At 45.1% G+C, this 18,885-nt stretch overlaps 1 protein-coding gene across 1 annotated transcript in view; it reads left to right on the top strand.

The window, feature by feature from the left end:
* LOC135570093 (protein THEM6-like) overlaps positions 1-15,262 on the top strand; it is a 28,050-nt gene extending 12,788 nt beyond the window's left edge. Inside the window, exons 2-4 of the mRNA XM_065016161.1 lie at positions 3,537-3,761; positions 13,726-14,005; positions 14,430-15,262. Of these exons, the coding sequence (XP_064872233.1) occupies positions 3,541-3,761; positions 13,726-14,005; positions 14,430-14,558 (630 nt within the window). The 5' untranslated portion in view covers positions 3,537-3,540 and the 3' untranslated portion in view covers positions 14,559-15,262. The remainder of the gene's footprint in view (positions 1-3,536; positions 3,762-13,725; positions 14,006-14,429) is intronic.
* The last annotated feature ends 3,623 nt before the right edge of the window (positions 15,263-18,885 follow it).

Raw genomic sequence — 18,885 nt, 5'->3', positions numbered from 1 at the left:
GTATGTGGACACCCCTTCATCCACTATATATACAGCAGTATGAGGACACCCCTTCATCCACTATATATACAGCAGTATGAGGACACCCCTTCATCCACTATATATACAGGACACCCCTTCATCCACTATATATACAGCAGTATGAGGACACCCCTTCATCCACTATATATACAGCAGTATGTGGACACCCCTTCATCCACTATATATACAGGACACCCCTTCATCCACTATATATACAGGACACCCCTTCATATACTATATATACAGCAGTATGAGGACACCCCTTCATCCACTATATATACAGCAGTATGAGGACACCCCTTCATCCACTATATATACAGCAGTATGAGGACACCCCTTCATCCACTATATATACAGCAGTATGAGGACACCCCTTCATAGACTATATATACAGCAGTATTAGGACACCCCTTCATCCACTATATATACAGGACACCCCTTCATCCACTATATATACAGCAGTATGTGGACACCCCTTCATCCACTATATATACAGCAGTATGTGGACACCCCTTCATATACTATATATACAGCAGTATGTGGACACCCCTTCATCCACTATATATACAGCAGTATGAGGACACCCCTTCATCCACTATATATACAGGACACCCCTTCATCCACTATATATACAGCAGTATGTGGACACCCCTTCATACACTATATATACAGGACACCCCTTCATCCACTATATATACAGCAGTATGTGGACACCCCTTCATCCACTATATATACAGCAGTATGTGGACACCCCTTCCTACACTATATATACAGCAGTATGAGGACACCCCTTCATCCACTATATATACAGCAGTATGAGGACACCCCTTCATACACTATATATACAGGACACCCCTTCATCCACTATATATACAGCAGTATGAGGACACCCCTTCATAGACTATATATACAGGACACCCCTTCATCCACTATATATACAGCAGTATGAGGACACCCCTTCATCCACTATATATACAGCAGTATGAGGACACCCCTTCATCCACTATATATACAGCAGTATGAGGACACCCCTTCATCCACTATATATACAGGACACCCCTTCATCCACTATATATACAGCAGTATGAGGACACCCCTTCATCCACTATATATACAGCAGTATGTGGACACCCCTTCCTACACTATATATACAGGACACCCCTTCCTACACTATATATACAGCAGTATGAGGACACCCCTTCATCCACTATATATACAGGACACCCCTTCATCCACTATATATACAGCAGTATGTGGACACCCCTTCCTACACTATATATACAGGACACCCCTTCATCCACTATATATACAGGACACCCCTTCATCCACTATATATACAGCAGTATGAGGACACCCCTTCATCCACTATATATACAGCAGTATGAGGACACCCCTTCATCCACTATATATACAGGACACCCCTTCATCCACTATATATACAGCAGTATGTGGACACCCCTTCATCCACTATATATACAGCAGTATGAGGACACCCCTTCATCCACTATATATACAGGACACCCCTTCATCCACTATATATACAGGACACCCCTTCATCCACTATATATACAGCAGTATGAGGACACCCCTTCATCCACTATATATACAGCAGTATGAGGACACCTCTTCATCCACTATATATACAGCAGTATGTGGACACCCCTTCATCCACTATATATACAGGACACCCCTTCATCCACTATATATACAGGACACCCCTTCATCCACTATATATACAGCAGTATGAGGACACCCCTTCATCCACTATATATACAGGACACCCCTTCATCCACTATATATACAGCAGTATGAGGACACCCCTTCCTACACTATATATACAGCAATATGAGGACACCCCTTCATATACTATATATATACCATAGACTATATAGTATAGCCACGCCAGTTGCTGACAGGTGTATAAAATCAAGCACACAAACACTGGCAGTAGCATGGCTCATACTGAAGAGCTCAGTGACTTTCAACGTGGCACCGTCATAGGATGCCACCTTTCCAACAAGTCAGTTTGTCAAATTTCTGCCCTGCTAGAGCTGCGCCCCGGTCAACTGAGATTGTGACGTGAAAATGTCTTGTAGCAACAACGGCTCAGCCGCAAAGTGGTAGGCCACACAAGCTCACGGAACGGAACTTCTTGAGGATCTGACGGCCCATGCCAAATCTTTACAGCCTCCCGAGGCTAGCTCCTTAGACAGATTTTTTTTTACCTTGTCGGCTCGGGGATTCAATCTTGCAACCTTTCGGTGACTAGTCCAACGCTCTAATCACTAGGCTACCTGCCACCCCATATGGAGTATATGGAGGCTGGTCAACCAGATGGCAAAAAATCCTACTAAAAAATATATTGTTCATTTCATGAAGTCCCATTAGAACAAGGCCAGTGAAACCAGAGGCCCTGTCTTTCCTGCCCCAAAGTGAAACCTGACATGTGTGAGATAGAGATACTTCAGAGCTGGTCTCTTGTAACACCTGTCTCTCTCTCCCCTCTCTTTCCATTTAACCAATGGAAGATCACTAAAGTTCATATTTAGTTTAGATCAACACCATGTTTAGCATGTCTGGGGTTTCTGTACAATTTACAGTGTTCTGTTTGTGACACTTAAAGGTGCTGATGGTCACTAGAATTGTATCCTTGTTTTACCCCCAATGCATACAGAACATTTGGTACTGTCTGATTAGGATATAGAGGGCCTGGTTGGTGTTTACAGAACATTTGGTACTGTCTGATTAGGATATGGCCTGGCTGGTGTTTACAGAACATTTGGTATTGTCTGATTAGGATATAGAGGGCCTGGCTGGTGTTTACAGAACATTTGGTACTGTCTGATTAGGATATAGAGGGCCTGGCTGGTGTTTACAGAACATTTGGTACTGTCTGATTAGGATATAGAGGGCCTGGTTGGTGTTTACAGAACATTTGGTATTGTCTGATTAGGATATAGAGGGCCTGGCTGGTGCTTACAGAACATTTGGTACTGTCTGATTAGGATATAGAGGGCCTGGTTGGTGTTTACAGAACATTTGGTACTGTCTGATTAGGATATAGAGGGCCTGGTTGGTGCTTACAGAACATTTGGTGCTGTCTGATTAGGATATAGAGGGCCTGGTTGGTGTTTACAGAACATTTGGTGCTGTCTGATTAGGATATAGAGGGCCTGGTTGGTGTTTACAGAACATTTGGTACTGTCTGATTAGGATATAGAGGGCCTGGTTGGTGTTTACAGAACATTTGGTATTGTCTGATTAGGATATAGATGGCCTGGTTGGTGTTTACAGAACATTTGGTATTGTCTGATTAGGATATAGAGGGCCTGGCTGGTGTTTACCGGATATTTGGTACTGTCTGAATAGGATATAGAGGGCCTGTCTCAAAAAAGCCAGTTAGAAACTTGTCATAAACCAGTTTTTTTTGTTGACTTTATCTGTGACTTCTCTTCTGTTCGCCTGGAAATTCAAACCCTTTGTCGCTCTCCTCGATCCCTCTCTCTCTCCTCCAGAGAGATGTTGCTGTGTGCTCTGGTGGGTCTGCTGCTGCTGTTCTCCTGTCTGGATGTGTGGTACTTCCTGCGGGGGGTGGTGGTGGTGGTGCAGGCCTGGTTCCAACCCCCGGTCTGGGATGTCCTGGCAGAGCAGAGTGTTGCTGGGAGGGTCCTACCTCATGACCTGGACTATATGGGTCACATGAATAACGCCAGATACCTCCGGGAGTGTGACTTCGCCAGGTTAGACGAACACACTCACATAGGCCTGCTACTTTACTACTTTACTTTAAAAACATATTTAAGTGTTTTGTATGTTTTATAGAGAGAGAGCGGTGAAAGGCACATTACCAGTCAAAAGTTTGGACACACCTACTCATTCAAGGGTTTTTCTATATTTTTACTATTTTCTACATTGTAGAATAATATTGAAGACATCAACACTATGAAATAACACACATGGAACCATGTAGTAACCCAAAAAAAGTGTTAAACAAATTAAAATAGATTTTATTCTTCCAGTAACCAGCCTTTGTCTTGATGACAGCTTTGCACACTCTTAGCCTTCTCTCAACCAGCTTCATGAGGAATGCTTTTCCAACAGTCTTAAAGGATTTCCCACATATGCTGAGCACTTGTTGGCTGCTTTTCCTTCACTCTGCGGTCCAACTCATCCAAAACCATCTCAACTCTGTTGATGTCAGGTGATTGTGGAGGCCAAGTCATCTGATGCAGCCCTCCATCATTCTCCTTCTTGGTCAAATTGCCCTTAAACAGTCTGGAGGTATGTTGGGTCATTGTCCTGTTGAAAAACAAATGATAGTCCCACTAAGCACAATCCAGATGGGATGGCGTATCGCTGCAGAATGTTGTGGTAGCCATGCTGATTAAGTGTGCCTTGAATTCCAAATAAATCACTGACCGTGTCACCAGCAAAGCACCATCACACCACCACCTCCATGTTTCATTGTGGGAACCACACATGTGGAGATCATTCGTTCACCTACTCTGCCTCTCAAAGACACGGTGGTTGGAACCAGAAATCTCAAATTTGGACTCATCAGAAGGACAGATTTCCACCGGTCTAATGTCCTTCGCCCAAGTCTCTTCTTCGTATTGGTGTCCTTTAGTATCTGGACCCTCTCTTTCTATAATAATCCGCTGCCATTGTTGCAACCCCTATTACTAGTCTGTTCAACCTGTTTCGTATCGTCTAAGATTCCTAAAGATTGGAAAGCTGTCGCGGTCATCCCCCTCTTCAAAGGGGGTGACACTCTAGACCCAAACTGTTACAGACTTATATCCATCCTGCCCTGTCTTTCTAAATTCTTCGAAAGCCAAGTTAATAAACATATCACTGACCATTTCGAATCCCACCGTACCTTCTCCTGGGTTTCCGAGCTGGTCACGGGTGCACCTCAGCTACGCTCAAGGTACTAAACGATATCATAACCGCCATCGATAAACGACAGTACTGTGCAGCTGTCTTCATCGACCTGGCTAAGGCTTTCGACTCTGTCAATCACCGCTTTCTTATCGGCAGACTCAACAGCCTTGGTTTCTCAAATGACTGCCTCGCCTGGTTCACCAGCTACTTCTGAGATAGAGCTCAGTGTGTCAAATCGGGGGGCCTGTTGTCCGGACCTCTGGCAGTCTCTATGGGGGTACCACAGGGTTAAATTCTCGGGCCGACTATTTTCTCTGTATATATCTATGATGTTACTTTTGCTGCGGGTGATTCCTTGAGCCACCTCTATGCAGACGACACCATTCTGTATACATCTGGTTCTTCTAGCATCACTATTCTGGACGGTTCTGACTTAGAATATGTGGACAACTACAAATACCTAGGTGTCTGGCTAGACTATAAATTCTTCTTCCAGACTAATATTATGCTTCTCCAATACAAAATTAAATCTAGAATCGGTTTCCTATTTCGCAACAAAGCATCCTTCACTCACGCCGCCAAACATACCCTCGTAAAACTGACTATCCTACCGATCCTCGACTTCAGCAATTTCATTTACAAAATAGCCTCCCAACACTCTACTCAGCAAACTGGATGCAGTCTATCACAGTGCCATGCGTTTTGTCACCAAAGCCCCATATACTACCCACCACTGCGACCTGTGTGCTCTCGTCGGCTGGCCCTTGCTACATATTCATATTTCATAGTTACAATGTAGAAAATAGTAAAAAATAAAGAAACTCTTGAATGAGTAGATGTGTCCCAACTTTTGACTGGTACTGTATATATGCAGTGCATCCAGAAAGTATTCAGACCCCTTGACTTTTTCCACATTTTGTTAACAGCCTTTTTCTATAATGGATCAAATTAATTGTTTTCCTCATCAATTTACACACAATACCCCATAATGGCAAAGCAAAAACAGGTTTTTAGACATTTTTGCAAATGTATTATAAATCAAAATCTGAAATATCACATTGACATAAGTATTCAGACCCTTTACTCTCAGTACTTTGTTGAAACACCTTTGGCAGCGATTACAGCCTCAAGTCTTATTGGGAATGACGCTACAAGCTTGGCACACCTGTATTTGGGGGGTTTCTCCAATTCTTCTCTGCAAATCCTCTCAAGCTCTGTCAGGGTGGATCGTGAGCGTCGCTGCACAGCTATTTTCAGGTCTCTCCAGAGATGTTCGATCGGGTTCAAGTCTGAGCTCTGGCTGCGACACTGAAGGACATTTAGAGACTTGTCCCGAAGCCACTCCTGCATTGTCTTGGCTGTGTGCTTATGGTCATTGTCCTGTTGGAAGGTGAACCTTCGCCCCAGTCTGAGGTCCTGAGCGCTCTGGAACAGGTTTTCTTCAAGGAGATATCTGTACTTTGCTCCGTTCATCTTTCCCTCGATCCTGAGTAGTCTCCCAGTCCCTGCCGCTGAAAAACATCCCAATAACATGATGCTGCCACCACCATGCTTCACTGTAGGGATGGTGCCAGGTTTCCTCCAGATGTGACGCTTGGGATTCAGGCCAAAGAGTTCAAACTTGGTTTCATCAGTCCATAGAATCTTGTTTCTCATGGTCTGAGAGTCCTTTAGGTGACTCTTGGTAAACTCCAAGTGGCCTGTCATGTGCCTTTTACTGAGGAGTGACTTCTGTCTGGCCACTCTACCATAAAGGCCTGATTGGTGGAGTGCTGCAGAGATGGTTGTCCTTCTGGGAGGTTCTCCCATCTCCACAGGGGATCTCTGGAGCTCAGTTTGGCTGGGCGGCCAGCTCTAGAAAGTCTTGGTGGTTCCAAACTTCCATTTAAGAATGATGGAGGCCACTGTGTTCTTGGGGACCTTCAATGCTTCTGAATTGTTTTGGTACCCTTCCCCAGATCTGTGCCTTGACTCAATCCTGTCTCGGGAGCGCTATGGACAATTCCTTCGACCTCATGGCTTGGTTTCTGCTCTGACATGCACTGTCACCTGTGGGACCTTTATATAGACAGGTGTGTGCCTTTCCAAATCATCTCCAATCAGTTGAATTTACCACAGGTGGACTTCAATCAAGTTGTAGAAACATCTCAAGGATGATTAATGGAAACCGGATGCACCTGAGCTCAATTTCGAGTCTCATAGCAAAGGGGTCTGAATACTTATGTAACTAAGGTATTTTTGTGTTTTATTTTTAATAATATCTATCCATTACAGTTAATATTGGTGAGGTAGGACATGGATATTTTGGGGTTTTAAGGTATTTTTGATATTTTTGGATTGAATGGGATCCTATGGGCAAATGGCATGACACATATCTATACGTTCAAAATAGGTGAGATACCAAAAACAACCGTAGGATGTTATAAACAGGTAAGTTTGAAATCTGGTACACTTGAAAATGAGGGATATACTTTTTTAAGTGGTAATGCTGCTCTTTGCTGAAACACACTGACAGTTGTGACTTAAAGGAGAATAACTGTTTATACCATATTTATGCCATGTTCTTTGACAAACCCTACTTAATTAAATAACTGTTGTTTTCCAACAACAGAATCTATCCATGTACGTGGTAAATACGTAACGTTACTGCCGACTACCGATTGACTATATATTACAATTAGCTTATTATCATTACCGAAAACGATGTTCTCATTACCGAAACGGACCTAAAAAAGGGCGTGGTAATGCGAAACGTGTGTTTCTTTAATGAGGCTCAATCAATCAAATACACTGCTCAAAAAAATAAAGGGAACACTAAAATAACACATCCTAGATCTGAATGAATGAAATATTCTTATTAAATACTTTTTTTTCTTTACATAGTTGAATGTGCTGACAACAAAATCACACAAAAATTATCAATGGAAATCAAATTTATCAACCCATGAGGGTCTGGATTTGGAGTCGCACTCAAAAGTGGAAAACCACACTACAGGCTGATCCAACTTTGATGTAATGTCCTTAAAACAAGTCAAAATGAGGCTCAGTAGTGTGTGTGGCCTCCACGTGCCTGTATGACCTCCCTACAACGCCTGGGCATGCTCCTGATGAGGTGGCGGATGGTCTCCTGAGGGATCTCCTCCCAGACCTGGACTAAAGCATCCGCCAACTCCTGGACAGTCTGTGGTGCAACGTTGGTGGATGGAGCGAGACATGATGTCCCAGGTGTGCTCAATTGGATTCAGGTCTGGGGAACGGGTGGGCCAGTCCATAGCATCAATGCCTTCCTCTTGCAGGAACTGCTGACATACTCCAGCCACATGAGGTCTAGCATTGTCTTGCATTAGGAGGAACCCAGGGCCAACCGCACCAGCATATGGTCTCACAAGGGGTCTGAGGATCTCATCTCGGTACCTAATGGCAGTCAGGCTACCTCTGGCTAGCACATGGAGGGCTGTGCGGCCCCCCAAAGAAATGCCACCCCACACCATGACTGACCCACCGCCAAACCGGTCATGCTGGAGGATGTTGCAGGCAGCAGAACGTTCTCCACGGCGTCTCCAGACTCTGTCACGTACAGTGCCTTGCGAAAGTATTCGGCCCCCTTGAACTTTGCGAACTTTTGCCACATTTCAGGCTTCAAACATAAAAATATAAAACTGTATTTTTTTTGTGAAGAATCAACAACAAGTGGGACACAATCATGAAGTGGAACGACATTTATTGGATATTTCAAACTTTTTTAACAAAGCAAAAACTGAAAAAATTGGGTGTGCAAAATTAGTCAGCCCACTTAAGTTAATACTTTGTAGCGCCACCTTTTGCTGCGATTACAGCTGTAAGTCGCTTGGGATATGTCTCTATCAGTTTTGCATATCGAGAGACTGACATTTTTTCCCATTCCTCCTTGCAAAACAGCTCGAGCTCAGTGAGGTTGGATGGAGAGCATTTGTGAACAGCAGTTTTCAGTTCTTTCCACAGATTCTCGATTGGATTCAGGTCTGGACTTTGACTTGGCCATTCTAACACCTGGATATGTTTATTTTTGAACCATTCCATTGTAGATTTTGCTTTATGTTTTGGATCATTGTCTTGTTGGAAGACAAATCTCCATCCCAGTCTCAGGTCTTTTGCAGACTCCATCAGGTTTTCTTCCAGAATGGTCCTGTATCTTCCCATCAATTTTAACCATCTTCCCTGTCCCTCCTGAAGAAAAGCAGGCCCAAACCATGATGCTGCCACCACCATGTTTGACAGTGGGGATGGTGTGTTCAGGGTGATGAGCTGTGTTGCTTTTACGCCAAACATAACATTTTGCATTGTTGCCAAAAAGTTCAATTTTGGTTTCATCTGACCAGAGCACCTTCTTCCACATGTTTGGTGTGTCTCCCAGGTGGTTTGTGGCAAACTTTAAACGACACTTTTTATGGATATCTTTAAGAAATGGCTTTCTTCTTGCCACTCTTCCATAAAGGCCAGATTTGTGCAATATACGACTGATTGTTGTCCTATGGACAGAGTCTCCCACCTACAGCTGTAGATCTCTGCAGTTCATCCAGAGTGATCATGGGCCTCTTGGCTGCATCTCTGATCAGTCTTCTCCTTGTATGAGCTGAAAGTTTAGAGGGACAGCCAGGTCTTGGTAGATTTGCAGTGGTCTGATACTCCTTCCATTTCAATATTATCGCTTGCACAGTGCTACTTGGGATGTTTAAAGCTTGGGAAATCTTTTTGTATCCAAATCCGGCTTTAAACTTCTTCACAACAGTATCTCGGACCTGCCTGGTGTGTTCCTTGTTCTTCATGATGCTCTCTGCGCTTTTAACGGACCTCTGAGACTATCACAGTGCAGGTGCATTTATACGGAGACTTGATTACACACAGGTGGATTGTATTTATCATCATTAGTCATTTAGGTCAACATTGGATCATTCAGAGATCCTCACTGAACTTCTGGAGAGAGTTTGCTGCACTGAAAGTAAAAGGGGCTGAATAATTTTGCACGCCCAATTTTTCAGTTTTTTTGATTTGTTAAAAAAGTTTGAAATATCCAATAAATGTCGTTCCGCTTCATGATTGTGTCCCACTTGTTGTTGATTCTTCACAAAAAAATACTGTTTTATATCTTTATGTTTGAAGCCTGAAATGTGGCAAAAGTTCGCAAAGTTCAAGGGGGCCGAATACTTTCGCAAGGCACTGTATGTCACATGCTCAGTGTGAACCTGCTTTCATCTGTGAAGAGCACAGGGCGCCAGTGGCGAATTTGCCAATCTTGGTGTTCTCTGGCAAATGCCAAACGTCCTGCATGGTGTTGGGCTGTAAGCACAACCCCCACCTGTGGACATCGGGCCCTCATACCACCCTCATGGAGTCTGTTTCTGACCGTTTGAGCAGACACATGCACATTTGTGGCCTGCTGGAGGTCATTTTGCAGGGCTCTTGCATGGCTCTGGCAGTGCTCCTCCTGCTCCTCCTTGCACAAAGGCGGAGGTAGCGGTCCTGCTGCTGGGTTGTTGCCCTCCTACGGCCTCCTCCACGTCTCCTGATGTACTGGCCTGTCTCCTGGTAGCGCCTCCATGCTCTGGACACTACGCTGACAGACACAGCAAACCTTCTTGCCACAGCTCGCATTGATGTCCCATCCTGGATGAGCTGCACTACCTGAGCCACTTGTGTGGGTTGTAGACTCCGTCTCATGCTACCACTAGAGTGAAAGCACCGCCAGCATTCAAAAGTGACCAAAACATCAGCCAGGAAGCATAGGAACCGAGAAGTGGTCTGTGGTCACCACCTGCAGAACCACTCCTTTATTGGGGGTGTCTTGCTAATTGCCTATAATTTCCACCTGTTGTCTATTCCATTTGCACGACAGCATGTGAAATGTATTGTCAATCAATGTTGCTTCCTAAGTGGACAGTTTGATTTCACAGAAGTGTGATTGACTTGGAGTTACATTGTGTTGTTTAAATGTTCCCTTTATTTTTTTAAGCAGTGTAAAAGGAGACAACCAATTTGAATCAGCAAACAATTGACCACATCACTGAAACCCATTCATGCCTCCATGTTGGTAAGGTAATGGCTCTCTGACTTTTTCCCAATTTAGCTTTTTAGCCGTTTCGGTAATGAGAAGGCCAAGTGAGTTAAAGGGGGTGTTTAGAGAATGAGCTCCTCATTCGGAAGGTTAACTTGACCTGAGGACTACTCTAGACCAGGTTTCCCAGAGTGACCCTGGGCAGGTGAGTCCTGAGAATACATCTATATTCACACACTTTCTTCTTTGGGTTAATGGAGGACGATTTGGGTCACAGGGCGGTCAATGTCTCATTTCACGGGTGGACGGTCAATGTCTCATTTGGGTCACGGGAGGACGGTCATTGTCTCATTTCACAGGAGGACGGTCAATGTCTCATTTGAGTTACGGGAGGACGGTCAATGTCTCATTTGAGTTACGGGAGGACGGTCAATGTCTCATTTGAGTTACGGGAGGACGGTCAATGTCTCATTTGAGTTACGGGAGGACGGTCATTGTCTCATTTCACGGGTGGTTGGTCATTGTCTCATTTCACGGGTGGACGGTCATTGTCTCATTTCACGGGTGGACGGTCATTGTCTCATTTCACGGGTGGACGGTCATTGTCTCATTTCACGGGAGGACGGTCATTGTCTCATTTCACGGGAGGACGGTCATTGTCTCATTTCACGGGAGGACGGTCATTGTCTCATTTCACGGGAGGACGGTCATTGTCTCATTTCACGGGAGGACGGTCATTGTCTCATTTCACGGGAGGGCGGTCATTGTCTCATTTCACGGGAGGACGGTCATTGTCTCATTTCACGGGAGGACGGTCATTGTCTCATTTCACGGGAGGACGGTCATTGTCTCATTTCACGGGAGGACGGTCATTGTCTCATTTCACGGGAGGACGGTCATTGTCTCATTTCACGGGAGGACGGTCATTGTCTCATTTCACGGGAGGACGGTCATTGTCTCATTTCACGGGAGGACGGTCATGGTCTCATTTCACGGGAGGACGGTCATGGTCTCATTTCACGGAGGACGGTCATGGTCTCATTTCACGGGGGACGGTCATTGTCTCATTTCACGGGGGACGGTCAATGTCTCATTTGGGTCACGGGGACGGTCATGGTCTCATTTCACGGGAGGACGGTCATGGTCTCATTTGGGTCACGGGGGGACGGTCAATGTCTCATTTGGGTCACGGGGGGACGGTCATGGTCTCATTTCACGGGAGGACGGTCATGGTCTCATTTGGGTCACGGGGGGACGGTCAATGTCTCATTTGGGTCACGGGGGGACGGTCATGGTCTCATTTGGGTCACGGGGGGACGGTCAATGTCTCATTTGGGTCACGGGGGGACGGTCAATGTCTCATTTGGGTCACGGGGGACGGTCAATGTCTCATTTGGGTCACGGGGGGACGGTCAATGTCTCATTTGGGTCACGGGGGGACGGTCAATGTCTCGGTTCTGGAGCTGAAATAGTTTAAGAACCCCTGATGTAGATGATGCATCCTGGGTGTGCTTTTATGTAATAAACATATTTTAATGTCAACTTTACCTAGTATACCATTTTTATGATTTATGGACAAACTAAAGCTATTTTGTATTCAAATAAGTTAGGTTTTTGTAAAGTAAAATTGTATAAAATAACTCCTTTGAATCCGGATATATATATATATATTCAGAATGACACCTAACACCTCTTAGTTCTCAGAATGACACCTAACACCTCTTAGTTCTCAGAATGACACCTGACACCTCTTAGTTCTCAGAATGACACCTAACACCTCTTAGTTCTCAGAATGACACCTAACACCTCTTAGTTCTCAGAATGACACCTAACACCTCTTAGTTCTCAGAATGACACCTAACACCTCTTAGTTCTCAGAATGACACCTAACACCTCTTAGTTCTCAGAATGACACCTAAACACCTCTTAGTTCTCAGAATGACACCTAAACACCTCTTAGTTCTCAGAATGACACCTAACACCTCTTAGTTCTCAGAATGACACCTAAACACCTCTTAGTTCTCAGAATGACACCTAACACCTCTTAGTTCTCAGAATGACACCTGACACCTCTTAGTTCTCAGAATGACACCTAACACCTCTTAGTTCTCAGAATGACACCTAACACCTCTTAGTTCTCAGAATGACACCTAACACCTCTTAGTTCTCAGAATGACACCTAAACACCTCTTAGTTCTCAGAATGACACCTAAACACCTCTTAGTTCTCAGAATGACACCTAACACCTCTTAGTTCTCAGAATGACACCTAAACACCTCTTAGTTCTCAGAATGACACCTAACACCTCTTAGTTCTCAGAATGACACCTAACACCTCTTAGTTCTCAGAATGACACCTAACACCTCTTAGTTCTCAGAATGACACCTAACACCTCTTAGTTCTCAGAATGACACCTAACACCTCTTAGTTCTCAGAATGACACCTAACACCTCTTAGTTCTCAGAATGACACCTAACACCTCTTAGTTCTCAGAATGACACCTAACACCTCTTAGTTCTCAGAATGACACCTAAACACCTCTTAGTTCTCAGAATGACACCTAACACCTCTTAGTTCTCAGAATGACACCTAAAACACCTCTTAGTTCTCAGAATGACACCTAAACACCTCTTAGTTCTCAAAATGACAGTTGATTTTTTTTTAGCAGATGCATCATGGTTCTGTAACTCAAATTTGCTCCAGACATTTTGGAACTGGTTTTGTGAGAATCACTCAGACAGACGTAAGGCATTAGGTAATGTCTGTACTGGTTCCTTATCCTCCTCCAGGTTCCACCATTACATGCGGAACGGGATCTTTAAGGCCCTACGGACCCTGAAGGCCACCATGGTGGTGGGGGCCTCCACCATTCGCTACCGACGCTCGCTGGCCTTTGGGGAAGCATTTGACTTGCGCACTCGCATCGTGGCATGGGACGACAAGTCATTCTTCGTGGAGCAGCGGTTTGTCTCCCAGGGCGACGGGTTCATCTCCGCGGTGATGCTATGCAGACAGAATGTTCTCCGTAGCAACCCTGAGAGCATCCTACAGCTGCTCTGCAAGAGGAAGGTAGGAGAGGAAGGGATGAGAGGGTGTGGAGGGGAGGGATGAGAGGGTGTGGAGGGGAGGGGGGGAGGATGGGAGGAGAGGGGGCCTTTGATGCATGGTATATCACTCGGTCCTCTTCTCTCTGTGTGTTCAGGTGGAGTGTCCCGACTCAGTCCTCTCCTCTCTCTCTGTGTTCAGGTGGAGTGTCCTGACTCAGTCCTCTCTGTGTGTTCAGGTGGAGTGTCCCGACTCAGTCCTCTCCTCTCTGTGTGTTCAGGTGGAGTGTCCCGACTCAGTCCTCTTCTCTCTGTGTGTTCAGGTGGAGTGTCCCGACTCAGTCCTCTCCTCTCTGTGTGTTCAGGTGGAGTGTCCCGACTCAGTCCTCTTCTCTCTGTGTGTTCAGGTGGAGTGTCCCGACTCAGTCCTCTTCTCTCTGTGTGTTCAGGTGGAGTGTCCCGACTACCCTGAGGATCTACAGCACTGGATCAGCTTCATCTCAGCCAGCAGCCAGGCCCTGAGAGCCCAGAGTGGACTAGAGGACAAGACTGGACCGCAGGAAGACAAAGACAAGTGATACACACATTTCCTTGAGTAGCCCTGACATTACACGTTGTTGTAGCCCGGCCCAGAGCACACCTGATTCAACGAATCTGCTTATCATTCAGCTGTTGATTAGTTGAATCAGGTGAGGGCCTAGAACTGACATGACTGACAGCTCCCTCAGAATACAGGAAGTAAACTGACATGACTGACAGCTCCCTCAGAATACAGGAAGTAAACTGACATGACTGACAGCTCCCTCCAGAATGCAGGAACTAAACTGACATGACTGACAGCTCCCTCAGAATACAGGAACTAAACTGACATGACTGACAGCTCCCTCCGAATACAGGAACTAAACTGACATGACTGACAGCTCCCTCAGAATGCAGGAACTAAACTGACATGACTGACAGCTCCCTCAGAATACAGGAAGTAAACTGACATGACTGACAGCTCCCTCAGAATACAGGAAGTAAACTGACATGACTGACAGCTCCCTCAGAATACAGGAACTAAACTGACATGACTGGCAGCTCCCTCAGAATGCAGGAACTAAACTGACATGACTGACAGCTCCCTCAGAATACAGGAACTAAACTGACATGACTGATAGCTCCCTCAGAATACAGGAACTAAACTGACATGACTGACAGCTCCCTCAGAATACAGGAACTAAACTGACATGACTGACAGCTCCCTCAGAATACAGGAACTAAACTGACATGACTGGCAGCTCCCTCAGAATGCAGGAACTAAACTGACATGACTGACAGCTCCCTCAGAATACAGGAACTAAACTGACATGACTGACAGCTCCCTCAGAATACAGGAACTAAACTGACATGACTGACAGCTCCCTCAGAATACAGGAACTAAACTGACATGACTGACAGCTCCCTCAGAATACAGGAACTAAACTGACATGACTGGCAGCTCCCTCAGAATACAGGAACTAAACTGACATGACTGACAGCTCCCTCAGAATACAGGAACTAAACTGACATGACTGGCAGCTCCCTCAGAATACAGGAACTAAACTGACATGACTGACAGCTCCCTCAGAATACAGGAACTAAACTGACATGACTGACAGCTCCCTCAGAATACAGGAACTAAACTGACATGACTGACAGCTCCCTCAGAATACAGGAACTAAACTGACATGACTGACAGCTCCCTCAGAATACAGGAACTAAACTGACATGACTGGCAGCTCCCTCAGAATACAGGAACTAAACTGACATGACTGACAGCTCCCTCAGAATACAGGAACTAAACTGACATGACTGACAGCTCCCTCAGAATACAGGAACTAAACTGACATGACTGACAGCTCCCTCCGAATACAGGAACTAAACTGACATGACTGACAGCTCCCTCAGAATACAGGAACTAAACTGACATGACTGACAGCTCCCTCAGAATACAGGAACTAAACTGACATGACTGACAGCTCCCTCAGAATACAGGAACTAAACTGACATGACTGACAGCTCCCTCAGAATACAGGAACTAAACTGACATGACTGACAGCTCCCTCAGAATACAGGAACTAAACTGACATGACTGACAGCTCCCTCGGAATACAGGAACTAAACTGACATGACTGACAGCTCCCTCCAGAATACAGGAACTAAACTGACATGACTGACAGCTCCCTCCAGAATACAGGAACTAAACTAACATGACTGACAGCTCCCTCAGAATACAGGAACTAAACTGACATGACTGACAGCTCCCTCCAGAATACAGGAACTAAACTGACATGACTGACAGCTCCCTCAGAATACAGGAACTAAACTGACATGACTGACAGCTCCCTCAGAATACAGGAACTAAACTGACATGACTGACAGCTCCCTCAGAATACAGGAACTAAACTGACATGACTGACAGCTCCCTCAGAATACAGGAACTAAACTGACATGACTGACAGCTCCCTCAGAATACAGGAACTAAACTAACATGACTGGCAGCTCCCTCAGAATACAGGAACTAAACTGACATGACTGACAGCTCCCTCAGAATACAGGAACTAAACTGACATGACTGACAGCTCCCTCCAGAATACAGGAACTAAACTGACATGACTGACAGCTCCCTCAGAATACAGGAACTAAACTGACATGACTGACAGCTCCCTCAGAATACAGGAACTAAAGTGACATGACTGACAGCTCCCTCAGAATACAGGAACTAAACTGACATGACTGACAGCTCCCTCAGAATACAGGAACTAAACTGACATGACTGACAGCTCCCTCAGAATACAGGAACTAAACTGACATGACTGACAGCTCCCTCAGAATACAGGAACTAAACTGACATGACTGGCAGCTTCCTCAGAATACAGGAACTAAACTGACATGACTGACAGCTCCCTCAGAATACAGGAACTAAACTGACATGACTGACAGCTCCCTCAGAATACAGGAACTAAACTGACATGACTGACAGCTCCCTCCGAATACAGGAACTAAACTGACATGACTGACAGCTCCCTCAGAATACAGGAACTAAACTGACATGACTGACAGCTCCCTCCAGAATACAGGAACTAAACTGACATGACTGACAGCTCCCTCAGAATACAGGAACTTATTCATTATGATTTTAAAATACAAAACTGATAGATGGGCCTTTGATAACCTGGTACTGCAGTGGGCTAAATCAGGGTCACACAGAGGGATTCTGGGTAGTCTTAAACAGATCTACATTGAAACAAAAGAATACATCTCAGACACATGGTTCTGGGCTTAAACAAAGACACCTGTACCACGTCAGATATGGAGTTGAAATGTATAAAATGTTGAGTTTGCATCCCAATATTACACTTTATATACGTCACAGAAGACTGAAATATTACAAAACTGCTTGACATAGAAACACCGGATTTCTACATTTAAAAAAAACAAATGTTTCTTAATTATGAAAAATATGAGTCACATTTCACCCATGAGGCCACTAGAGAGCACTTTGGTTATTCGCCTGCAGGATAGAGGACCATCGTGTTGGGATTCATCCTAACCTGAGATGCAAAACCTTTTCCCATTGACATGAAACTCTTACCATAATAGTTTTAGTTACGTGTGCATGTATCTCGGGATAAGACTCTTTCAATTATTCATTTTGACATCTGTGGGATTCACCAGAATTTCCTAAGTAGCTTGAAGGACCAATCGTAAATGTCTGTCGGAGACTGACAGGTCGAGTGGCGAATGACGGAGCCCCTCCCATCATACTAAAGAGCCAGCCACCAGTCCTCTGATCATTCTTAGAGTGTAGAGGTGGCAGGGTAGCCTAGTGGTTAGAGTGTAGAGGAGGTAGGGTAGCCTAGTGGTTAGAGTGTAGAGGAGGTAGGGTAGCCTAGTGGTTAGAGTGTAGAGGAGGTAGGGTAGCCTAGTGGTTAGAGTGTAGAGGAGGTAGGGTAGCCTAGTGGTTAGAGTGTAGAGGAGGTAGGTAGCCTAGTGGTTAGAGTGTAGAGGAGGTAGGGTAGCCTAGTGGTTAGAGTGGAGAGGTGGCAGGGTAGCCTAGTGGTTAGAGGGGAGAGGCGGCAGGGTAGCCTAGTGGTTAGAGTGTAGAGGCGGCAGGGTAGCCTAGTGGTTAGAGTGTAGAGGCGGCAGGGTAGCCTAGTGGTTAGAGCGTTGGACTAGTAACCGAAAGGTTGCAAGTTCGAATCCCCGAGCTGACAAGGTACAAATCTGTCGTTCTGCCCCTGAGGAACCCACTGTTCCTAGGCCGTCATTGAAAATAAGAATTTGTTCTTAACTGACTTGCCTAGTTAAATAAAGGTAAAATAAAAAATAAAATAAAAAACTCTCTTCCACACAGAGGAGTTCTACTCAGCTCTCCTCAGCACCACTAGTTCTGTCTTCCTGTTCACAGGCTTAACGGTGGTTACACAGCCGAGCGATGGTTGACCTTGAGCAAGGCACTTAACCCGAGTTGCTCCCTGTAAGTCCCTCTGGATAAGAGTTTTTGATAAATTACTAAAATGCAGAATGAACGTTTTCGCTTCACTGTTTTTTCTTCATTCGTCTCCTGTTGTAGCTAGCGTAAAACAGCTAGCGTAAAACAGCTAGCGTAAAACAGCTAGCTAAGGAGACTTGGCTAGCTTAGCTGCAAGGCCAGCTCCCCTACCGACCTAGCTCTTCTACCTGGAAAGGTAGAATTACTAGTTTGCTCTCTCGTTTAGTTCAACCCACTACCGATGTTGACCAGACCGACCATCCTAGCGTCACTGCTTATCGATCGAGAAGCTCACTTTTGTTCATCACAAGACCAACATAGCGCCATCTTCCTTTGGCTAGCCATGCTACTAGCCCTTGTGACGAACGCTAGCTGCGCTCACCTTGTTA

The sequence above is a fragment of the Oncorhynchus nerka genome, unplaced genomic scaffold (genome assembly GCF_034236695.1).
Source record: "Oncorhynchus nerka isolate Pitt River unplaced genomic scaffold, Oner_Uvic_2.0 unplaced_scaffold_1113, whole genome shotgun sequence".
Lineage (NCBI taxonomy): Eukaryota > Metazoa > Chordata > Actinopteri > Salmoniformes > Salmonidae > Oncorhynchus > Oncorhynchus nerka.
Note: the sequence above shows the minus strand (reverse complement) of the source record. Positions and strands in the feature narration are given on the sequence as shown.